This window comes from Oryctolagus cuniculus, chromosome 3, assembly GCF_964237555.1.
Source record: "Oryctolagus cuniculus chromosome 3, mOryCun1.1, whole genome shotgun sequence".
In the NCBI taxonomy this organism is placed as follows: Eukaryota; Metazoa; Chordata; class Mammalia; order Lagomorpha; family Leporidae; genus Oryctolagus; species Oryctolagus cuniculus.
The window spans coordinates 104,217,462-104,240,031 of NC_091434.1; the positions used below are offsets into that span (position 1 = coordinate 104,217,462).

The 22,570-nt window shown below is 40.2% G+C and overlaps 1 protein-coding gene across 1 annotated transcript in view; it reads left to right on the forward strand.

Annotated features, from left to right (window-relative positions):
• The first annotated feature begins 8,218 nt into the window (after positions 1-8,218).
• The window catches only part of NXPH2 (neurexophilin 2), a 126,751-nt gene continuing 112,399 nt past the window's right edge, over positions 8,219-22,570 (forward strand). The window contains exon 1 of the mRNA XM_017342817.3: positions 8,219-8,419. Coding sequence (XP_017198306.2) covers positions 8,369-8,419 — 51 coding nt within the window. The 5' untranslated portion in view covers positions 8,219-8,368. The remainder of the gene's footprint in view (positions 8,420-22,570) is intronic.

Genomic DNA, 22,570 nt, shown 5'->3' on the forward strand with positions numbered 1-22,570 from the left:
CTGGTTCCTGGATTTGGATAGGCACAGTTCCAGCCATTGTGGCCAACTAGGGAGTAAACCAGCAGATGCAAGATCGATCTCTCCCTCCCTCTCTCCTTCTCTCTCTGTGTAACTCTGACTTTCAAACAAATAAATAAATCTTTAAAATTATAGTTGTATATTTTTAATTTATTTTCTTTCTCTTCCATATCAGTCAAGATGCTTGGTCTATCATTATACAAATAACAATAAATGCATCACAGAGTTCCAGAATTAGATTATTTAGTTTTAAAAATTGTAATCTGAGGGGCTGGCGCCGTGGTGCAGTAGGTTCATCCTCCACCTGTGGCACCGGCATCCCATATAGGCACTGGTTCTAGCCCTGGCTGCTGCTCTTCTGATCCAGCTCTCTGCTGTGGCCTGGGAAAGCAGTGGAAGATGGCCCACGTCCTGGAGCCCCTAAACCCACATGGGAGACCAGGAGGAGGCACCTGGCTCCTGGCTTCAGATCGGTGCAGCTCCAGCCTTTGCAGCCATTTGGAAAATGAATTAATGGATGGAAGACCTTTCTCTCTGTCTCTCTCTCACTGTCTGTAACTCTACCTCTCAAATAAATAAGTAAAATCTTAAAAAAAAAAAAAAACAACCCTGTAATCTGAAATAGAATACAATTTGAAATAGGTATGAACTCACATAAAATAAGTCCAAATAATTGAGCAAAAAACTTAAAAATAATTGAATTAAAGGCAAAATTGCATCTTAATAACTTAAACTTTTAGATAGGACATTTTATTTCCCCATACGTTGTTAAATCTATTTGCTCGCATGAAATTCCTGCTAAGTATAGCTTCACAATCTGGATTTTTGCTTAAGTTAATGTCAGCACATTAGGCCCTGCTCTTTACTACTTCCCAATAATCAATAAAGATCTCTTGCCCTTACTCTTCCTGTGTAGGTATTTGTCCTAAATAGCACTCATTTTGCTATAATAAATAGATCCCAGTGCTCCTTGGGTGTGACTTCCCATCACTTTCCATTGGCTCCCAATTGCCCCCACTTTGCACTCTCTACTGATGTACTGTTTCCTACAAATTTGAATAAAGCATAATATACTTCTCTGGATATTTTATGTGCTACTTAAAAAGAAGAGATATTGGGGGAGGAATAGAATTTCACCAGCATAAATTCGATATATTTAACTCAGGCTTAATACTATCTGTTTCAAGTAAGCTGACCAATACTAAGTGGGCATGTACATTTTTCCTCATACTGAGTGTAAATTAATCAGAAAGGTTTTTTTTTTTTTTAATTCTCTATTCTTCCTTTATATACACATAAAGACAGATTATTGATTGATTCTGTCTAGCTAGGTTTCATTTTAAATTAGTTGTTTATTTTTATCCATTCATGTCACTCAGCAAAATGCAAATCAGATTTAAGCTATTTGTTGTTGACTATTTCAGGGAAAGACAAGTGGCACCTCCCCACCCATTGCACTTCACTTACACTATAAGTGTATAACTCCTAATATAAGGAGCCTCAGTCTAGAAGGCAATGATTAATCTCCAGAAGTGACATCACCCTTGTAAGAAGGCACGTCCCATATGTGCTAAAACATATGATATGTATTCAGCCCCACAGTTATCTTTAAGAGGGCTTGAATTCACCATTTATGAGGCAGTGCCACATTTGGCCAGTAGATAGCACTCAAGATATTCCAATAAATGGAGAGAGGAATCAGCTTATTACTCTACAAGGAAAGCATCAGACTAGTTCATTTCAGATCAGCAGAGCAGAAGAATACAAACTCCTAAATGTCTAGAGATTAGGATTTTTAAAAATCAAATCCCTATGGCCTCTTAATGTAAACTTGTACTTTATTAGAATAGGAGAATTAACTGATAAGTGTGTTTCCTAACACAATTTCTGTCAGAAGGTGGTAAGGTCCCACATATTTCACCCTGACAAGTAAAACATGAGAGTAGCATATGAATGATGATGATGATGAGATCCACAGGACACAGAGTGGAACAGACCAGTCCTATTTCACAGAAAGAATGAAGACACAAAATGTAACACCTTGTAGTGCTCATTTATCCTGCAAAAAATTACATGCATTTCAAGAGACAATGCTTAAATAATTAAGAACCTGCAAAAAAGATCAATCATAATTACATAAAGCAGGTGGATAGCACCTTGGCAGGGTTAAACCTACTAGTTTGGTGTTGCTACTGTTATGTTTTGACAAGTGATGACTTTCTTGGTATGTAAGGAGTAACTCATGTTTCTTTGGAGGTAAGAAATGGTAAAGAGCTGCTTTAGTGATTTTGAACTATCATCTCCACATTGTAACTTCAGTTCATGGGTCTTCAAAAAGGTATAGTGTTTAAAAAGGCGATGAATGCTAAAGTGCCTTAATAGATACAGAAAGCTGAGAGAGTCTTTGAACTTCTTATTCATGTGAACTTCCAAATTCCTTCCTATTGTAGCTGTCTGACTTGAGCTGTGTTCACTTGCAACCTAAAAGGGCTATCAATAATACATGGTGGAGAATTGGTACCAGAGGTGAGGGTAGGAGGTAAGCATCACTCCAATCTCTGTTCATCACAGGTTTCTGTCTTCCCTCTCCTATGAACCCTAAGTATTTTCAGATTGAGAAATTTCTATTTGATTGTGCTTTATAAATGTTTTCTCTTCCTTTTCCCTTTCATTATCATTGTAGTATAGGCAGTTAGCTCTCCACAGCTCCAAACTACCCACAGAGTAAGCCTTGCATAAGAAAAAGAGCCACTCCCCTGGGGTCCATTCTTGATCTGCTATGACCTGACAGTGATTTTGGGAACATCACTTTCCTGCTCTGGGCTTCAGTTTCTTTATAAATTGAACAACATTTTCAGTACTAACTGTGGTCCTATTCCCCCATTCTCTCACCATATATGAAGCAACATCCAAAGCAGTCCAATAGAATCAAGAATACAAATAGGTCCTGGTAGTATTCTGTTAAAGCTTCACTGTATTTTCAACTATTGTGGTTACAACTCTGTAGAGGAAGGAAGGAAGGGAGGAAGGAAGGAAGGAAGGAAGGAAGGAAGGAAGGAAGGAAGGAAGGAAGGAAATGGAGGGAGGAAGGAGAGAGAGAGAGGGAAGGAGGGAGGGAGGAAGGAAGAGGGAAGAAAGAATGAGAGGGAGGGAGGAAGGAAGGAGGGAAGGAAGGAGAGGGAATAAACTTAAGTTTCTGGTAGAGTAATAGTTTTCAAGCATGCCTTTGTGTTAACATCTGAGTGAAAAATATCAATGTTCAAGCCCACCTTCATATATATTTAAAGCCTCCAGAAATTCTTTGGGCAATTGGGATTGAGACTCAATGTAATGCAGAGTCATATTTCATTAAATGACTCAAAAAATAAGCAATTACCTAAGAGTGGCACTCAAAAGGATTTCTCTTATGAAAAACTGCTCTCCCAAAGCCCATCAGTTTCTTAATACTGAGGTCTAAGGTATCAAAAGCCTCCCCAGGAATTCCTCCTATCCTTGGGGTTGGTGCTGATATGTCCCCAAATCCTGAATTCCACTTCTCTGAGAGCTGCACAGTATCCCCATATCATTCTCCCTCCCTATCATCATTCTGAAATTATTGCCAGGTCAATGCTTCAGGCTTGCTTTAGTTAAACCTCTCTTCCCGATAATAAGATAGACTCTGGCTTTTAGCATCCATAGATCATTCCCACATCTCTTATTAGCTAAAGGTTCATTCGTTCACTACATCAAAACTTTATAACTGGTGGCAAGTTGAAAAAGACCTAAGGCAGAGTGATGAATTGGAAAGAGCAGTATATTGAGAATTTCAAGGCCTTGAATCAAATGACAGGTAACCTTTGGAGACTCCATTTCCTTAAATACAAGGTGAAAATTATACCCACTACCACCCTGGATGCCACACTGCTACTACTTTCTTAACAACTTTCTGATAATGATGCTAACAAACAGTAAAGAGTAGGAAAGCAAGTACAAGGGAGAAGCACAATAAGAAGGTTCCAGATAAGTCACAAGTTAACTAATCTGCTCTCAAAGCACTGAACATATCCTTATGGGTTGCGATAGAATCATATGGTAGTGACATTTGGTAGATACTGCTTTCTGCTTTTGGTCTATGTGAAGACTATTCTCACTACCCTAACATTGGAAAAATCATTCTTGCAAAATGAGAAGGTAATGACCTGACTCTCTAGTTTTTAAATTGACCCTGAAAAAATGTGTAATTTTTTTTTTAAAAAGAGCCCTTTAATTTGCCAAGTAAGTTCTAAGATATTCAAATCCCAAATTCAGTTAATTGTTCCTTTCCTGTGACTTACACTCACATCTCTACATCCCGTTCTTTTCCAGCTACCATGGCCATCTCTTCATGCCACTGCTTCCTCAAGATCATCCTACATGTTAACACTGCATATATTTTTGACAAAGCTTTGTGCAACTTCTTGTTTTCTGCAGTCTGAACTGTATGACTTGGCAGTTCCAGATATCTATAGTCTTGCCCATATCCTACCCTTCCCCATCTGATGTCTCCCCACCCATCGTTTGTTCATGCTGTTTCCTCCCCCTGGACTAATCGTGACCACTCCTGAAGGTTCAGCCAGCACATATTTCATCTGTTCTGTGAAGTCCTCCCGCTGACTGGCCTTCCCTTCCTCTCACTGTAATAAGCAGCATGAACATTTACCTGTATTGTCTATTGTGCTACATGGATTTCATGATTCCTGGTTAGACTTCATGCTTCTAGAGAATAGATAACATGTATTAAATACTTCTTCCTCCATCCCCCCTCCCTTTCAATTTCATGTAGTTTATACAGCAGAATTTGGTGAAATCGGTAAACAATAAAACATCACTTAACAAGTAACACAGTAACATCAGACTTAAGTCAGTAAGGTCCCTGGAGCTTCTCTTTGACACAGCCTGATTACTGGAACATGCAAGTTACCACACATAACCTTTAGCTTTTACCTTGGAATTTAACATCCCCAACTGTGCATCCTGGGCCCTTACAATAATAATACTGTTACAAAGACACATATCCAGGTTTTTCAAAACATATTCATTTATTTGAAAGGCCTAATAGCAGAAAAGAGGAATGGTAGGGGAGGAGGGGAGAAGGATAGGGGAGGGAGAAAGGGAGAGAAAAGAGGAGAGAGATCTTCCATCCACTGGTCCCCTCCTCAAATGCCCACAACAACTGAGGGTGGTGCCAGACCAAAGGCAGGAGTCAGGAACTCTAAGTCATCCACATGGGTGTCAGGAAGGCAAGTACTTGAGCCACCACATGATGCCTTCCTTGGTTCATTAGCTAGAAGCTGGATTGGAAGTGGAGAAGTCAGGACTTGAACTCCAGTATGGGATGCTGACATCCCAAGAGGTGGATTAACCTGCTGTGTCACAATGCCTACTCCTACATTTCAAGTTTTATATAAACAACTTCTATTTAAACTTTATATACAGTTTATATGTATTTCCCCCAAGCATGGAATTGATCTAAGAAATACAAACAAATTGAAAGAAAACAGGGAAGTATCCCAGTAATTAAACAACTTCATTCTTTGTGTTAATGATGTGTTTAAGACACGCACCTTTGATTTAGAGAGATGGTGATAATGGAACTGCAACCAAATGGAGAAGGGATCTCATCTTCTGGTTTTCTACCAGAGTCAGCTGAGGCTCAGAGACATGGAGTCTAAATGACCTACCTGCCTTGCAAAACCATGTGCCCTCCTTCCCCTTCTAGCTGCATGTATTCAAAAGAATGTTCCTCAGTTTCTGCCAAACCTTCTCATTAAGTCCATTTTGTTTCCAAAAGGTCACCTGTAAATCAATGCAGTCCTAACCAGGAACCCAAAGATGGGCAAAAGAACCACCAAGAGAGATCCCTTGTGGTTTCTGAAATTATCTTTTATTTCTAGGGCTAAAGAATATTCTAGAAGAGGTATAAATAGCTTAGTAAAGTTGCTAAAGAGGATTTGGGGTGGAGGCATGGATATATGATTTAGTGATTTTGTTTAGGATTCTGCTGCAAGGAAAAGGAATAATCTCATGGCAAGCAAAAGTGGGATAGAGCACTTAAAGGGGTGAGGAAGAGTATGTGGTCCTTGTTCATCTCTCCCCCTCCATACAAGGAATAGAGTGGTATGGAAAAGATCCCCCACCCCCTCCCTGCAGCCTCAGAGACAAGGCACTGTAAAAGTCACACTGGGATCCTACAATAACTTCCCTCCCCATCTGCACAAACTTGGCACACACCATGAAAGCACAAGTATGGGGATACTTCAAATAGTTCATGGAAAATGGAAGGAGAAGATTTTTTTAAAAGATTTATTTATTTATTTGAGAGGCAGAGTTACAGAAAGAAAGGTCTTCCACCCGCTGGTTCACTCTCCAAATGGACGCAACGCGGAGCTCCAACGGCTAAAGCCAGGAGCCAGGAGCTTCTTCTGGGTCTCCCACACGGGTGCAGGCGCTAAGCACTTGGACAATCCTTCACTGCTTTCTCAGGCCATAAGCAGAGCGCTGGATCAAAAATGGAGCAGCCGGGACATGAACTGCTACCCATATGTAAGCTGGCGCTACATGCTGAGGCTTAGCCTACTAAGCCACAGTGCCACTTTGAAAAGATGTTTTTAAGGTGCAAAATTTTGGAAATACATGCAGAGTTTTTCACGACACTTGTTTTCCATGACCCCCACACATGCACAAATTTCAAATTATTTTTCTCTAAAATAAACTTATCTTCCATTTTTCTACGAACTTTTTGAGGCTTTATAGCACTTGCCTTACTTAAAACAACCCTCCTGCTTTTGAGACCTAGACCTAAGCTGCCCTGCTTCAAACGTGGCCCTGGACTACTGAAAGATTTAACAAATCTCCCTCATTTCTGCTTTGGAGGGGACGGAGAGATGGTTCTCGAAGAGAAGGGAACTTTTCAGTCCCAAAATTACAACCAAAATGTTTCGCTGTTGTTGTGTTTCATTTTTTAAAGCCTAGAAATCAATTGCAATTCAACTCCCTTGCCTCAATATATTTCTCTTGTTAAGGAGCTTTGCATCTCAGGTGTAAGAACTAGCCTTGCCTTTCCTAGTCTGTTAAACAGCCGCCTGGCCTCTCATCCCTGGAGAAGTAAATTTACCTCTGTGGACCTTAAATTTCCCATCTGTTAAATACCGGGGTTGATGGATGGTACCTCAAATTCTCATCCACCATCTACGTTGTGGGAGTCTGCAAGTCCCCTTGCCTGTGACTTTTCCACTTGAGGGGACAGCACAAATGCAGTGAAAGGTTAAGGATGCCTCCACCAGAGATTTGTTAACACGGAGGTGGAGGCTCCTGGGCATCGGATTTGCAACCTCGCGGGCCTCCAACCTACCCGCCTCTCCAAGTCCAGCATAGAGGGCGGCTGCACCGGGCTCTCCTCTTTATTCCGCTCCTCTCCCGCGCAGCAGAAGGTCCCCGCAGCACAGCTCTGTTGCTGTCCTGGACACCGAGCTGTTTACGCCACCCCAAACTACAGTAAGCCTGGACCACTACTGCTCGCTCCGTTTCTCACAGCTCTGCCGCTACCCTTCTCTGGAGATCCCGCGAGGTCCTCATTACTTCTCAACCCCCAAAAGTCTTCCCAGCCGCGCCAGCATCCTTGCCCTCGGTTCTTCGGGCCAAGCGCGGTAGAGGAGTCAGGGCGCTCTCCCGGGGCGTCCTCTCTCCAGCCCCACCTCCCCGTCCCTGCCGTTTGGGTTCGCAGACCCCACGCCCCGCCCCGGGACGCTGCCGCCCCCCCCCAGATCCCGGGGTGCTCTTCCAGCGCATCCACCCCGGGAGAATCCTTCTCCCCTCCCCACCCCATCCCATCCCCATCCCCATCCCCACAGCCCGCCCCCCATCCTCCCCAGCCAAAGCCGGAGCCAGTCAGTGGGCTGGGCGCCTGGAACTGCCGCGCCGTGCGGACCGGCCCTCTGCTGGGCGGGGGAGATTCTCGGCCTCGCGGGGCTCCCGGGCGCCAGTGGCCGGACGCGCTTAGCTCTGCCAGGCAGCTGCCCGGATCCCAAGAGCAGCCTCGCGCGGGAACCGGCCCCGAAGCGCTGCGACCCCCGCCAAGCCTGAGTGCCGGCCGAAGCTCCAGGCGCCCAGCGCGCTCCTCGCAGCCCCCTCCGCTGTGGGGCGCGCGGGGGCCCGTAGAGGCACCTCCCGCCGGCCCGCCCACCCGGCCCGCGCGGCGCGGCGCTCGCTCGTTTTCCGGGAGGCGAGTGAGGCGCGGTGTCCCCCCGCGTCGTCAGTCCTGCCCCGCGAAGTGGAGATGCGCGAGAGGCAGGCGAGGGCGCGCAGCTCGTGAGACGCCGCGCCAGCCGGCACCATGCGCCTGCGGCCGCTGCCCCTCGTCGTGGTCCCCGGCTTGCTGCAGCTGGTGAGTGCGCCCGCCTCGCCGCGCGCAGGCCACGCGTTTCGGCGGGAAAACCGCGTCGGGGCCCAGTCGGAAGCGGGACCGGGGGCGCCCAGAGTGGAGGGAGTTGTTGGTTGCCTCCGAGGTGGAAGGGGAAGAACTGCGGACTGGGCTAGAAGGGACATTAGACAGCTGAGGAGCTAAGTGGGCAGTGCGACTCAGGGCTGGGATGAAGTAGGTTGAAAGTGGCCGGAAAGAAGGTGCGGGCGAAGGAAGAGGGTTACGGAGGAGCCATTAGCGAGGGGACGGGAGTAGGCGGAAATGGTGGGAACGGGTTGACAGACGGGAGTTTGAGAAAACCCATGCTGGTGGGGCTTGTTTCTCACGTGGTGTTTTGTCCAAACGCCCGCAGACACTTCTTCCCAGGCAGAGAGCATCCCGCGTCCTCTTCCCCTGAGCCAGAGCGGCTCCTTGCCTGGGGGCGGGGGTTGGGGGAGAACTTGGGCAAAAGACCGACTCGGGGTTTCTCCTGGTTTGCCGAAAGGCTCTGGGCTCTGAGGTGGGGTTTTCTGCCTGCGGGGATGGCAAGAGGTAACTTGCACGCCCAGCCGCACGCACGAGCCGCTCCCAGCCTCCTCTAAGCGGTCTTCTAGGCTCGGAGGCCGCTTCCGCCTGAGGGCTAGGAAGGGATTTAAAAGGTGGATCCGGGTTCGCTTGCGACTCTGGGCGCCAGTGCGCGTGGGGGTGATTCCGCGCTCTCCTGAGAGCCGCCGCGCGCTCCTCCTGCCAGTGCGTACCTGTGTGGACTGTATATACTGCTGGTTCATTTTCTGTAAGAGAGACCCAAAGGAAAGCCTTCGGGAGGAAACTTTGAGTAAAGTAAGGTCAGAGAGGAGGACCGCTTCGACTCATCCGCCGCGGAGATGGGGTTCTCATCCCAGGGCACCTGTGTTGATGAGGCGCTTAATGAGAGAGAGGGCTTTCTCCTGACGCCGCGGTTTCCTTGGCCCTCAGCCTTAAGATTGTACCCAGTTAAAACCAGGTTCCAGAGCCCAAGCGTGACAGACTCTCATCGTGTTCCTCATAGAGGGAAAATCAAGTCACTTAGCAAAGTTTCTTTGTGGGATCTGTGACACTGTGCAGGCAGAGGCTCTTTGTAACTTTAGAAGGTGAATGAGGCCACCGGAATGGCCAGACCTCCTTCCCTGCCCTCACAGAGATTACCCGTCTCATCTCCTAGTGCTAATAGAAATTCTCCAAAAACATCAAGAAAATGCAACGACATTTTCAAGTGCCCTTGAAGGAGCCAGCACAGCCTGGCTATATACAACCCTGCATGTTAAAATACATTTTACATATAAGGCATTATGCATCCAAAATATATGCCACATTTATCTTTAGTATAACTTGCTTAAAAATGTTTAAAATCTAGATTCCAATCGAAGGTGCCTTAACAGAGCAGCATTTGAATGGCGAGAATAAGGAAACGTGTGGGGGAAATCAGGTCCTTCTGTGGGCTCTTTTGAATATTTTCATGAATCTTAGTTCATTAATTTTGCATTCAGTGATCAGGAACTGAGAATCTGCCTCATAAGCATGTGTTAGGCTCTTAAAGACGAGAAAATGTATTTGGGCCTGTGTTGGGGAAAAGTTCTCCCATCAGCTACAGTATTGGAAATTTTCATCCACCCCACTCTAGTCCATAGGGAATAGAAATACTACTTGAAGGGATTACACACCCTCCTTAAGAGCTAGATTCTAATATTGCAACATGGGTTGATTGATTACTTTTTAAGGAAGCTTATGTCACATTCTAATCTGCGTTTGGATTGTGCTGGGGTTGTAATGTAGTGTGTGTGTGTTTTTTTTTTTTTTTTTTTTTTTTTTTCCTGGGAGCACTTTATCATGGTAAGTGTGGTGGGGAGCTGCAGCCCTGTGATAAGCACACATTTCCTTATGCTGCCATCCTTTTGGACAATAAAAGGCTGTTTACATTCTCGGCATTCTTAGAGCTGTTTCCAGCCTTGTAATACAAGGGGGATAGGCTGTGAAAGGAAAACAGAATGGCTGAGTGGGTAGATCTAAATTGAAACACTCTGGATTCCCACCACCCACCCCACCCCTGCAGGTATCACAAAGGACAGATCCTCATTTGTTCCTTTGGAGGACTTCTACTGTTGTTCTACCTTTCTCAGCTGATATTGAACTTCTTGGACACATTTTAACAGCAAGTGGATGACATATTTTCTAGATTTGAAAACTGAGCTTTTAATTTTTTTGGAATCATACCTACACAAGAGACAATGCCTTCTGCTGATGTAGAGGGAAAAAAATCTGTAAAAATATTTGTTGGGGGCAGAGAGGGGCTGATTTGCATTATTGTTGGAATTGGATTTTACTTTTTCAGCTGCTCTGCCAGCCTGAACAATATACTTTTTTAAAATGCTAAATGCTTTCATTGAATAGTGGATTCCATTGAGCATATTGAAAATATAATTATGTGAAAATGGCCTGTTTTGTCCACAGTCTTGAGAGTTGGGTCCAAACAAGGCACTAACCGTATACTAATGTTTACAATAACTGAAACTTTTTATCCTTATTTTTATGCTATTTAAAACTTTGAAGGAAACAAGTTGAGTTGGTATATATTGCAGGTAGTTTATAAGGAATGTGTGTATATGGTACCTGTCGTTGGCCAGTTTTCCTGGCCTGTGTCCAGTGTTTCTAACAGATTGCTATACCTATTTTAAATGATTACTTGATATTTACAAAATTTGCATACCCATCTAAAATGTATTCTTTTCTTTGAAGTCTTTACTAAGCAACATATTCTTCATAAGACTATTTAGGGCACATTATTTTTCTTTTCCTATTATCTAACAAAGAAAAAATATCATTTGAAGTTAATATTAAAAAAAAGTGAGTTTTGCTTCACGATACAAGCTAAAAACTTCACCAGATGTCAACTTCTTTCAGATTATTGGGTAACTCACTGTAAGTGTGATTTTTGCTCTTAAATAAAATGGAGATTATAAAAAGGTTAAATTTGAATTTAAATGATTAGCTCAATTTAATAGAATTTAGCATTGGTTTAAAAACTAAATTTGTTGTACATTTCAACTTTTTTTGTGATAAAATACTAAGTTAAATAAAATAGAAGTTTAAAGTGATAGAAATTATCACATTTTTAGAATTCTATAAAATGAGAATAGCTATGATGCAAGATAGTACATTTTCAAATTCATTCTTGTTACATGATATCTCATATATATTAAGGATATTTATGTTTATCTTAATAAATTAATAATCTCAGTATCTGCTTAATATGATATTCATGTTTATTCCCTGTTCTGTATTTATTAGAATGACTCTTCCATTCAAAAATCACAATTTCCCTCATACAGCCTTGATCAATAAACATCAAAACAATCATTTCCCATTGTAAGATCAATATCATCTGTTGGTCATACGACAACACAGAAGAGAGAGAATCATCACCATGTCATGGTCATGGCCAGGCTTTAAAATTAACTCCTCATTGTAAGCATCATTTTCTTAGATGTTTTAAAAGTGAGAATTAGGATTAGACAATAAAGTCCTTGGTTCCAGCCGCCTACCTCCCATTGGCCGCCACTAGCCTATTCTTAGTTTATGTCATCTGGTCTTGCTTTAAATGCCATCGATATAGGGAATGGACTCCTTATGGCAAATTATTTTATTGCCTAATAGATTTCTGAGTGGAAACAAAAAAACTTCCTTAATCTTTGTTCTATATTTTTCTTAACTTCCTTTTTTTGTTGTTTTTGATGAACAGAATTTTGAATAAAGAGAAAGCATTTTTGGAAAACCTTTCACAGGTTTACATTGTTAGCTTAAAATGTATAGTTCTTGGAAATCGAATGAATTAAGAAGTGTTGATTTTTATTATTTACAATCTGATGTTAAGATGTGTATTTGTTTAATGCATTGCTCACCTTTTATCTGTTCAAAAGATAATCAATACATCTTCAATGATTTCATCATTTAGCAGTAGCAATCAAAGAGGAATATAAACGTGTCACAGGTTTGTGATTTTGTAAAAGCTGCAGGGCTGTCTCTTAGTGTTTACATATTCTCTGTACTCCTTTACCTGAAGCTGTGCTGGGTGAGATTTGAGAGAAGAATTATAGCCACACACTCAAGTGCCTTCAGTTAAGGCTGTGTCAGCATTTCTGTAAAGAATCTCATTTCTGTCTTAGCCATAAGCATTATTGTGGGTTTGAAGTTGGCATTTAATATCTTGATTTGGGAGTCAGTTATTTTGAAACTGCCTTAAAGAATTGGTTCAAGTGATTTTGTGTGCTCACCCGTGTGAGGTTCCTCTCTATGCATTTCTTCAGTATTCAAGATGGTGACTTAACACACTGATTTGTATAGTATTGTCTTGGTGGCTCAATTAACAGGCAAAATCCTTTAGTTTTTACTTGCATGAAGGATATAACTAAAGTTGTTACATGTTTGAATTATTTTGATTATCTTTTCCTAATTAAATATTTTACTGCCGTAAGATTTTGTAACATGATTAAATTATTGATTATTTCAATTTCAGGCTCCCTAGTCATTGTTTTTATGAGTCTTTATTTACTAACAGTCTATTTAAGTTTTTTATTATTTGTGACATGACCAATGGTGTAGTTGACAGCTCCATTCATTATTTTAAAATCCTTTTCAGAATCAAAGGTATCTAACAGTTTACAGTATAGATTTTCACGTTATAGAAAAATTATGATGATTGAAAATTTTTATTTCATGTTCATTTTAATTTGTGAAAATCTAGATTAAAAATTCTCAGACACTTGTTTGGTTCATTATGCTATAAGGTTGGTATTCAATAAGCAACTGTCTCTTTATAGAACCTCTTAAAAATGAAAGTTTTATTACATAAACCCAAGTGCTACAGGAAATGTTTTTCTTTTAGCTAGTCAAATCATCTAAGAAATTCACATAGTTGTCTTGCAATTTACCATTCTTGTCAATTTTTCTTTTCTTAGATAAATGGATCTATGTTAAGACATTTCAGAAACTTCAACTTCAGTGACAATGCTGTGTTAGATTTGTGTATACATACCCATTTTCAAGTGTATTTCATGTAATTGATGATATTCTTTTCTCTCAACAAGACTAGAAGATAGAGAAGGGCATTTTTAAATGTTTCCATTCATAGATTAGGTAGAACAAATAATTTGGTATTGAAAGACTTGGATTTGTGTAACATTGTGGAATAGTGGTAAAGATAGCTGCCTTCCAAAAGGCTTGTGTTCTGTTTCTAAATAAATCAAACATTCAACAGATAATTTACTATTTGCTTTGACCTAAACTTTCTACTGAGACTGGATGAAATAGTGAGGACATAACAGGAAACAAAATAGATTTGGTCACAGTTGAGAGTGTTTGTGTGTTGTGTGCCTTGGTGGGTCATCCTACAGCCTCAGAGCTCTCATCTATAAAATGAAGTCATTAATGACACTCTTATCTCTCTTTTCTTTTTTAAATATAATATACAGTATTTATGAATTTTCCTTCTTCTGTTCACATCTTTAGTTATTTACAACTTAAAATATATCTTACATACAAACATAATTGTTTGAAATATAAATTTCCTATAGGGGTAAAGTTAACCACATCACAAATGATAAATTCACTTAGAAGTAGAATCAAAACACAAAAAGACTTATTACTGTTATCTTTGCTTATGGGAAAGGAAAATGTAGTGAAACTATGCAAAGGGAATTGATGAACACTTAACACATGTAATCAGCAAAATCAATAAAATTTAAATTAAAATGGTACATTCCAGGTTTACCCCTCTTTATGCTGTTTTTAAATCACAGACTACTAACATCTAGTCATTGCTTCAATTTAAATAAAAAGCAAATTACTCTCAGTTAAATTCTAATTATTAAGATAAGCAAATTTATAGAATAATAGTGCTATTTAGCCAGAAAACTGGCCTGTGACTTTTGTATGACTCAGTAGAATATAATCCATTTTAATCAAAAATACTTTTAATTAACTTCAAAAATCTCAAGAGTTCATTTATAAAGGTTTAAAATAAAACCAACAAGAAACTGACGAGTGAGACCTGTCAGAGATGGAGAAAAATCTCCAAGGATTGTAACTTTGGAGATAACCCAAGTGAAACAGAAAGACTTGACTGGTCCCAGGGTTCAGTTTAACTGTAAGCACTGCAAATGTCTCTACAAAGAGACCATGATGTTGTGATATTGCTATTTTTTAATTTGCCAAACAGTGATTGTAAGGTCATTAAAAATACTTGTGTAAGTCTCTTCATATAAGAATATGTACAATTAAGATTTTCAAGCATTGTCATATATAATGACGGTTTTTAAGTCTCATCAGTTTTACCTAAAGTTACGTAACATGGATATTTATTCTCTCAAAACTGTAACACTAGAAATAGTGCAGATTATTCAAAGGGAATAAAACACATGGTAGTTTCTATGGCAGATAAACCATGATTTCTGTTCCAGAATTCTATTCCTCAAGTGTGTGTAGGCTTAACTAGTGAAAAAAGTTGATAAGTGAAAGAATCTGTATATTTTGAGTGGATAAAGTATACGATAAGTAAGTAGGGACTGTAGAGAACTCTTTACCATCTTGTAGTAATGCTAACAATAATATTTATTAAAAAGGTTTGCATTTCATCAGTCCAAACAAGACATGATTGGAGTAGTTTAAGGAGTAAGGCTATGAAAATGGAAGGAGAAGTGAAGTTTTCAAAGGCATAGTTCCATAGTTTTGAAGTTACCTGTTGTTTCCATATTGGAGACTCTCCTATTTGTCCCCACTCTGCAGAACCCAAGCCCATCTCTCTATAATTTGCTGTCCATTTTGACTTGGACATTTTACTACCCATGCATACCCAAAGCCACACACACACACACACACACACACACACCTTTCCTGAACAGATGCCTTCCACTCTTCAGGGAGTCAGATCTTGAAGTCACCATCTCACTCTTTTGTATGCCTTGAGTGTTTGTGCTAAGACTAGTGGCTTATATAAAACACTGCATAGTTTACAAAATTCTTTGCTATAAGATTTTATGGTTCATCTTCATGTCAGCTCTGAGAGGTAAGGCAAGCCATAGTTGGCTGCATCCTCTTTACAGGTGAAAAAAACAGACTCACCAAAGGTTTCAGAGACAGACTGTAAGCTGCACAAATGGTAAAACTTGAATTTTCCACACCCAGTCTAGCTCTTTCTTCATAGCAACAACCATGTGCAGCATACTGAGGCATGCATAATGAATACCATCTTTTTAGACACTCATCATTGACACCCAGAATGATGGATTTTGGGGGCATTTTTTGAAACATCTCACTCTACACAGCAACTTCTCTTAAGTAGAATGTCAGCCCATTTTTTCTTAGGGTTATTTAAAAAAATATTTATTTGAGCAGCCTAGAGACAAATAGAAAGACAGCCTCCATTCTCTAGTTGACTCTCGAAATGCCCACAATAGTAGGGAACAAAGCCTAGAGCCAGGAATTCAGTCCATGTCTCCCACATGGGTAGCAGGGGGCCAGTTACTTTAATCGTCATTGCTGCCTCCCAGGGTCTGCATTTGCAAGAAGCTGGAATCAGGAGTGGAGCTGGGAATTGAACTCAGGTTTGATGATAGGAAACACAGGCATATTAACCGTAGACTAACTGGCTGCTCATCTCAGGGATATTTTAAGCAAGTTTTGCCATAATATGAAACAAGTTAAATAGAACAAATGGGTTCTTGGTGTGTTCCTTAATCTGTAGTTCAATTTAGAATGTAACTTCATAGAGTCAAGTTGCACAGCGTTTCAGTTTTTAATGCAATTTTTCTATTAAACTGATGTCCAAGTAATGTGGCTCTAGTTAGAATCAGCCAAGGATTTGAGAATTCCTTCCATTTCCCAGGATCTCATCTTAATCACTCAGATTGAAAAGATAAGTAGGAGAGAATGGGGTTTGAGGGCCACTTAACTCTGCTTTTCTAGTGGACAAGAGGGATTATGAGAAGGAGCTGCTGTGCATATGAGGCCGTGTAGATAGGAGGTGTCCACACTTGTGCAGAATTTGAGAACATAAAAATACAATGTAGTTTTACTAGTAGCATACTTGCTCTTGCTTTTTTCTCTTTCTCACTTAAAAATTATTTATTTATTTGAAAAGGTAGATTTACAGAAAGAGAGAGAGAGAGAGAGAGAGAGAGAGAATATGAATATCTTGCATTCACTGATTCACTTCCCAAATGGCTGCAATGGCCCAACAGGGGGCCAGGCTGAAGTCAGAAGCCTGGAACTCCATCGGGGTCTCCCATGAGGGTGGCAGGGACATAAGCACTTGACCTATCCTCTGCTGCCTGCCCAGATGCATTTTCGGAGAGCTAGGATGGAAGGGGATTAGTCAGGAATCAAACCGGTGCCCATATGGGATGCATGTGTCACAGGTGCGGTTTAACCAACTCTGCAACAATGCCGGCCCATCTTTCTCACTTAATATGAAAATATAAATTTCATTGTAAAGGTTACACACTGTGGTGGATGTTATTGTTTTTCTGCTTATATCCTTTTGGAGGAACTAGCTTTGCAAGAATACACTCAAAGCTGTACAATACCATTCATTTCTGTTGAGGAGCTCTCGACCAATGACTGATAGATGCCAGAATGTGAAAAGTCCAACTCCCTTGTCAGGCATTCTAGCAACTCTGAGTCCTGACTGTGACTGGAATGTCCCTGCAAGAGCAGCTGAAGCCATCCTCTGCAGGACTTTGCCTCAGATCCCACACTTCCACAGCTTTCTCCCATTCTCTCTTGCTGCCCCACTCTTTTGCCAGGCTTCCCTGGATGCCTTTTCATTAGAAATCACTTTCACTCACTCAAATACTTGTCTTAGTGTCTTAGTGTCCTCTTCCGGGGAACCTAAGCTCTCTGTTTTTTTTTTTTTTTTTTTTTAATATTCAGTAAAGTTTAAAATAATTATCCTCACCCTTACCTACTTGCTGGCACTTCATACTGACATTGAGAGATCATCACTCTCAGTGGTTTAATGTCTATCCTTCCAGGTAGTATGGATATGTGTGTTTTTATCATGATGATGTCATGAACAACATAATGTTCTCTCATGTGTTTTTTAAGAATAATTATTCTTGGGACCAGTGCTGTGGTGTAGCAGGTAAAGTTGCCACCTGCAGTGCTGGCATCCCATATGGGCACCGGTTCAAGTCCTGGCTGCTCCACTTCCAATCCAGCTCTCTGCTATGGCCTGGGAAAGACCTTGAGCCTCTGCACCCATAGGGAAGACCTGGAGGAAGCTCCTGGCTCTTGGCTCCTGCCTTCAGATCAGTGCAGCTCCAGCCGTTGCAGCCTATTGGGGAGTGAACCAGCCAATGGTAGACCTCTCTCTCTCTCTCTCTCTCTCTGGGAAGTGAACCAGCCAATGGAAGACCTCTCTCTCTCTCTCTCTCTGTCTTTTTCTCTTTCTCTCTGCCTCCCCTTCTCTCTCTGTGTAACTCTGCCTTTCAAATAAATAAATAAATCTTTAAAAAAGTTATATATTCTAGCCATTTTTATACAATACAGAGCAGTTGTATTTTTGAAGGTTCACAGTATTTCATAGCAGTGCTGAGCTGTAATATATTACTTAATCCTCTTACATTTTGATTTCTTTGGTAATTTGTAAGTATATCTGTAAAATAAATTCCTAGAGTTATGAATGCTAGTTCCATGCTGCAAATACACAATTTGAAATTTGATAAAAATACTTTTTCCTTAAAAGTGTCAGTGTGTGGTAGTATTACTCTCAGTATCTGTGCATGCCGTATTCCTAAGGGACAATTTTTTTTAAATGTTGTCCATCTATTACATGAAAATACCTCTGTTTGTAAAATGTGATATATGTTACTTACTAAGAATGTAAAATATGCTTTCATATCTAGTAACTCTTTGTATTTTTCATTTTTTTAAATTGCCCTTTCAAAAATTTCCAAATTTTTCAATTTTTTTTTATAACCTTTAAACTTTTACAGTTTCCTTTTAGTATTGTTCTGGCACAATTGTTATTTTATTATTCCTAGATATTTTATACATTATGAGGTTTTTATGGATATCTTTTTTATGCCTGACATTTTAAAATTGGTTTTTGCTGGATTATAAGGAAAACTATTTATTTTTGCATATTTACGTCTGTTCTGTTTCTGAACTATACTATTAGTTCTAATAATTTTTATTTGATTATGCTGGATTTTATGTCTAGACAATCATATTACCTTGTAATAATCTTATATTTGGCTCTTTCTATTGAATATTCTGTCTCATGTTAAATTTATTCTCCTAGTATACTGGATAAAACCTTCAAAATATCATTGAATAAAACTGAAGTTGGGCAGTTTTTCATGTTTTAAACTTTGATGTAAATTTTACTAGATATCAGCTGTGCTTTTAGTTTCTGAAAAATCTATCAAATCAAGAGTATACTTTTATATTCCACAGTAAATTTACATCCAGAGTTGAAATTGACTTCAGATACATTTTAGCATCTCTCATAGTAATCATTTAATTTTTAAAACTTAATCTGTTTATCTTTCTTACTTATAAATAGGACCCCTAATATTAAGCTGGAATTGTCTTATCTTAATATAGTGACATGAATATATATGTGTTTTTATGTTATTAGTATTTTATTTATGAATTTTGTGTCTATATTAATTAGTGAAATATAGCTAAACTGAAACAGAACAGGTTTTTGCATCAGGATTGTGCCAAGATCGTAATTAGAAAGTCATGTATTTTTCCCCTCACTCAGTTATAGGAGAAGTTAAAATAGTTGAGAATTATTTTTCACTTGTTTGTTGAGAATCATCATAATCCATTTGAGCCTTTTTGTTTTGAGAGATGAGATCTTTTATAAATCTTTTATGTACTGTATGACTACTTATACATTCAGATTTTTTTCTTAAATTTAAATTTTATTTGTTTAAAACTTGGCACATGTTTGTGAATCTTCATATTTATTCACCATAAGATTATATATACTACTACCTGAATTTTAAAAAACATATTATATATCTATGAATTTATGACATGCATTTCCCCCAAGTTTATATGAATTGTTTTAGGACACCAGTGGCTAGAATACCACCTTCATTCTCTAAGTCTAGTACTATAATAGAAGGCCTCTGTGGTACATTCCATGGCGAAGTTCCAGAGTAGTTATCAAGTTAAGAGGTGAGCGTCCTAAGCCCTGGCCACTTTCTGCTCAGCAGGGGCCATTGCAGTTTCCTGGGAGCTACCCAGCTCCTGCGGCTCTAAGCTTAGTAGTGGGAAGGGGTGTGTGGTAGTGTTAAACCTCAGCTTCTTGCTCAGGTGCTGTTCTCTTTTGCTTGTGTTTGCTTACAGCCTAATTAGCATGCTTGGCTTTTCAATCATTCTGAGTCATTCATTTTTTTTACATTTTGCAGAGATTCTCAAATTTTGTAAACTCTTCTGGCATCCTTTCCTCTTTCTAGTACCCTTTGCATTCATGTTTATTTTTGCATTTCTGTTTCATTTCCTTGAGATTTGGGGAGAGAGGAAAGCTGAAGGCATTCACTCCTCTGTCCTCATTGCAACTGGAAATCTTGTAGTCATTTTTGGCTCATCTTTCCTCATTCCCTATAATATCCATTCAGTCACAAAATCCTGTGACATTTTCTTCCAAATCCCGCTGTAAAATGGCTTTTCCTCTCCATCCCCAGTCATTTCATCATTACCACAGCCTCCTGTCTTATTCCATCATGAGCCCTCTAAATTCATTCCATGTCCTACAGAAGCATCTTTCTTAAATTCTCCTTTGATTTATTATGCCACTCCACTATCAAGAATGAGATTGTGATTCTTTTTTTCTTAACACATTGACTCTAAATTCCTCTTCCTGGCTTTCCCAGACTAAAATTTCTCATCCCGTATTCATTATGTACTCTTAACTGCAGCCAGGCCTGTGTCCTTAATTTTCTGTAAATACTTGAGAGTGAAGGAAAAAGCATAGGTTTTGATGTCAGACTGACTTGGATTCTGCAGCTTTCTCTGGCATGGTGGACAAGCTAATAAATCTACTCATCTTGATTTCTTTCCTCCTAAGAGAATGGTGATTATAACTGTCTCATAGAATTACACGCAAAAATGTAAATTGCCTGACATACATCATTAGCTTAACAAGTGTCCCATTTTCCTCTCCACCTGTATAAGCTTAGATTCTTTGTGTACAAGCAACAGGAACTGACTCTTACTGACTTAATGAACACATTCATTAAAATGAATCAGTGCACAGGAAAGACTGGAGACTCCAGCATGTGTCTACAACAGAATCCACGGTCTAGATATCAGGAAATTGTCAATTAGCCAAAATAGTGAATAAATGCCAACTGTTCTTTTTCCTTCTCTAATCCTTGCTTCACATCGCTGAAGATGCCAAGTCCTAGTTGAGTGAGTCTGGTTGACCTCAGTAATTGGCCTTGGCTTGAGAGGGGCATGATACTTTGATGGATATTCTAGACATCCTGTGGAATCAGTGCTAGCAATTCCTATGAGAGAACTTGTGATCAGCACTCTTGCTAAAGAAGGAGCTCTGTTAGAGAAAAAGACCTAAACAACTACAGAGAAGACTGATTCCAACTTTCTACTCATACACTTCAAAGACACCATCAGAAACAAGGGACAAAGAGAAAACAGAACAGCCTACTTTAAAAGAAACTAATAATACAAGAAACGGACTATAATTTTTAAAATTCCAGTTAGTTTTCTCATAGTCAATAGGAAACTGTGTCTTGAAAATAAGAACAGGTTCTTATGAATAAAGATCAACTGGGGAACAAGAAAGAATTCTTTGAAATCAAATGTGGAACCAGCAAAATAAAAAGTCCAGAGGAATGCTAAAATGAATGGGGATAAAGCCAAGGTTGATGAACTCAGGAAGTTCCTATAATATATAATGAAAAGGGCTGGCGCCGCGGCTCACTAGGCTAATCCTCCACCTTGCAGCTCCGGCACACCGGGTTCTAGTCCCGGTTGGGGCGCCGGATTCTGTCCCGGTTGCCCCTCTTCCAGGCCAGCTCTCTGCTGCGGCCAGGGAGTGCAGTGGAGGATGACCCAAGTGCTTGGGCCCTGCACCCCATGGGAGACCAGGATAAGTACCTGGCTACTGCCATTGGATCAGCGCGGTGCGCTGGCCACAGCGCGCTGGCCATGGCGGCCATTGGAGGGTGAACCAATGGCAAAGGAAGACCTTTCTCTCTGTCTCTCTCTCTCTCACTGTCCACTCTGCCTGTCAAAAAAATTTAAAAAAAATTAAATATATAATGAAAAGACCAAAACGAGAAATATGTTAGAAGAATTGAAAACACAGAAGATAAAGCAGGGAGACGAATGGAGAGCTTCAGGAAAGGTGACAGAGGCAATGAGAGAGAAGATATAGTCAAAGACACGGAATAGGCCAACCTGAAAAATTCATAATGAAATTTCTGCACTCAAATGGAAAAAATTCAAGAATCCTAGTAGTTTTCAGAGAAACATGATAGATTACAGACAAAGCAAACACCTCTGGTTAACCACACTGGATGTTAGAAGCAGTAGAGTGCCTTCAAAGTTCTGACAGAAAAGGAATACTGAACTGACAGCCAAATTGCCAATCAAATATGAAGGGAAAGGAAGAGAATGAAGAGGGGGAGAAATTCAGAGAAGGCAAAATGACATTTGGACCACACAGGACTCTCAGGGAGGTTACTGCTGGAAAAATCCTCAGAGATACTTCAAGCAAGAAAGGGATGCAAGACAGAGGGATGATGTGGGATGCATTTGCAGTTTAGCCTCTGATGCTCAGAAGTCAGGGGTTCCAATTTCTCCTGTGGCACAGTCATATGTGGCTCTACAGGGTGTTCCATTCAAATAAGCTCACTGTTATGAATGTATTTATTAGTGTGCTGTATTTGAAGTGGATTTTTACACAAAGCATGAATAATTCAAATATAGTTTAAAAGTGGAGCATAATATAAAAATACTGATGAACTAATATAAAATAATAGAAATTTGGAGGTAAAGATAATACAAGGGGTAAAGGGAGGTGAACATGCCAAGTTCTTTATCTTGCATATTAAGAAGCTATTA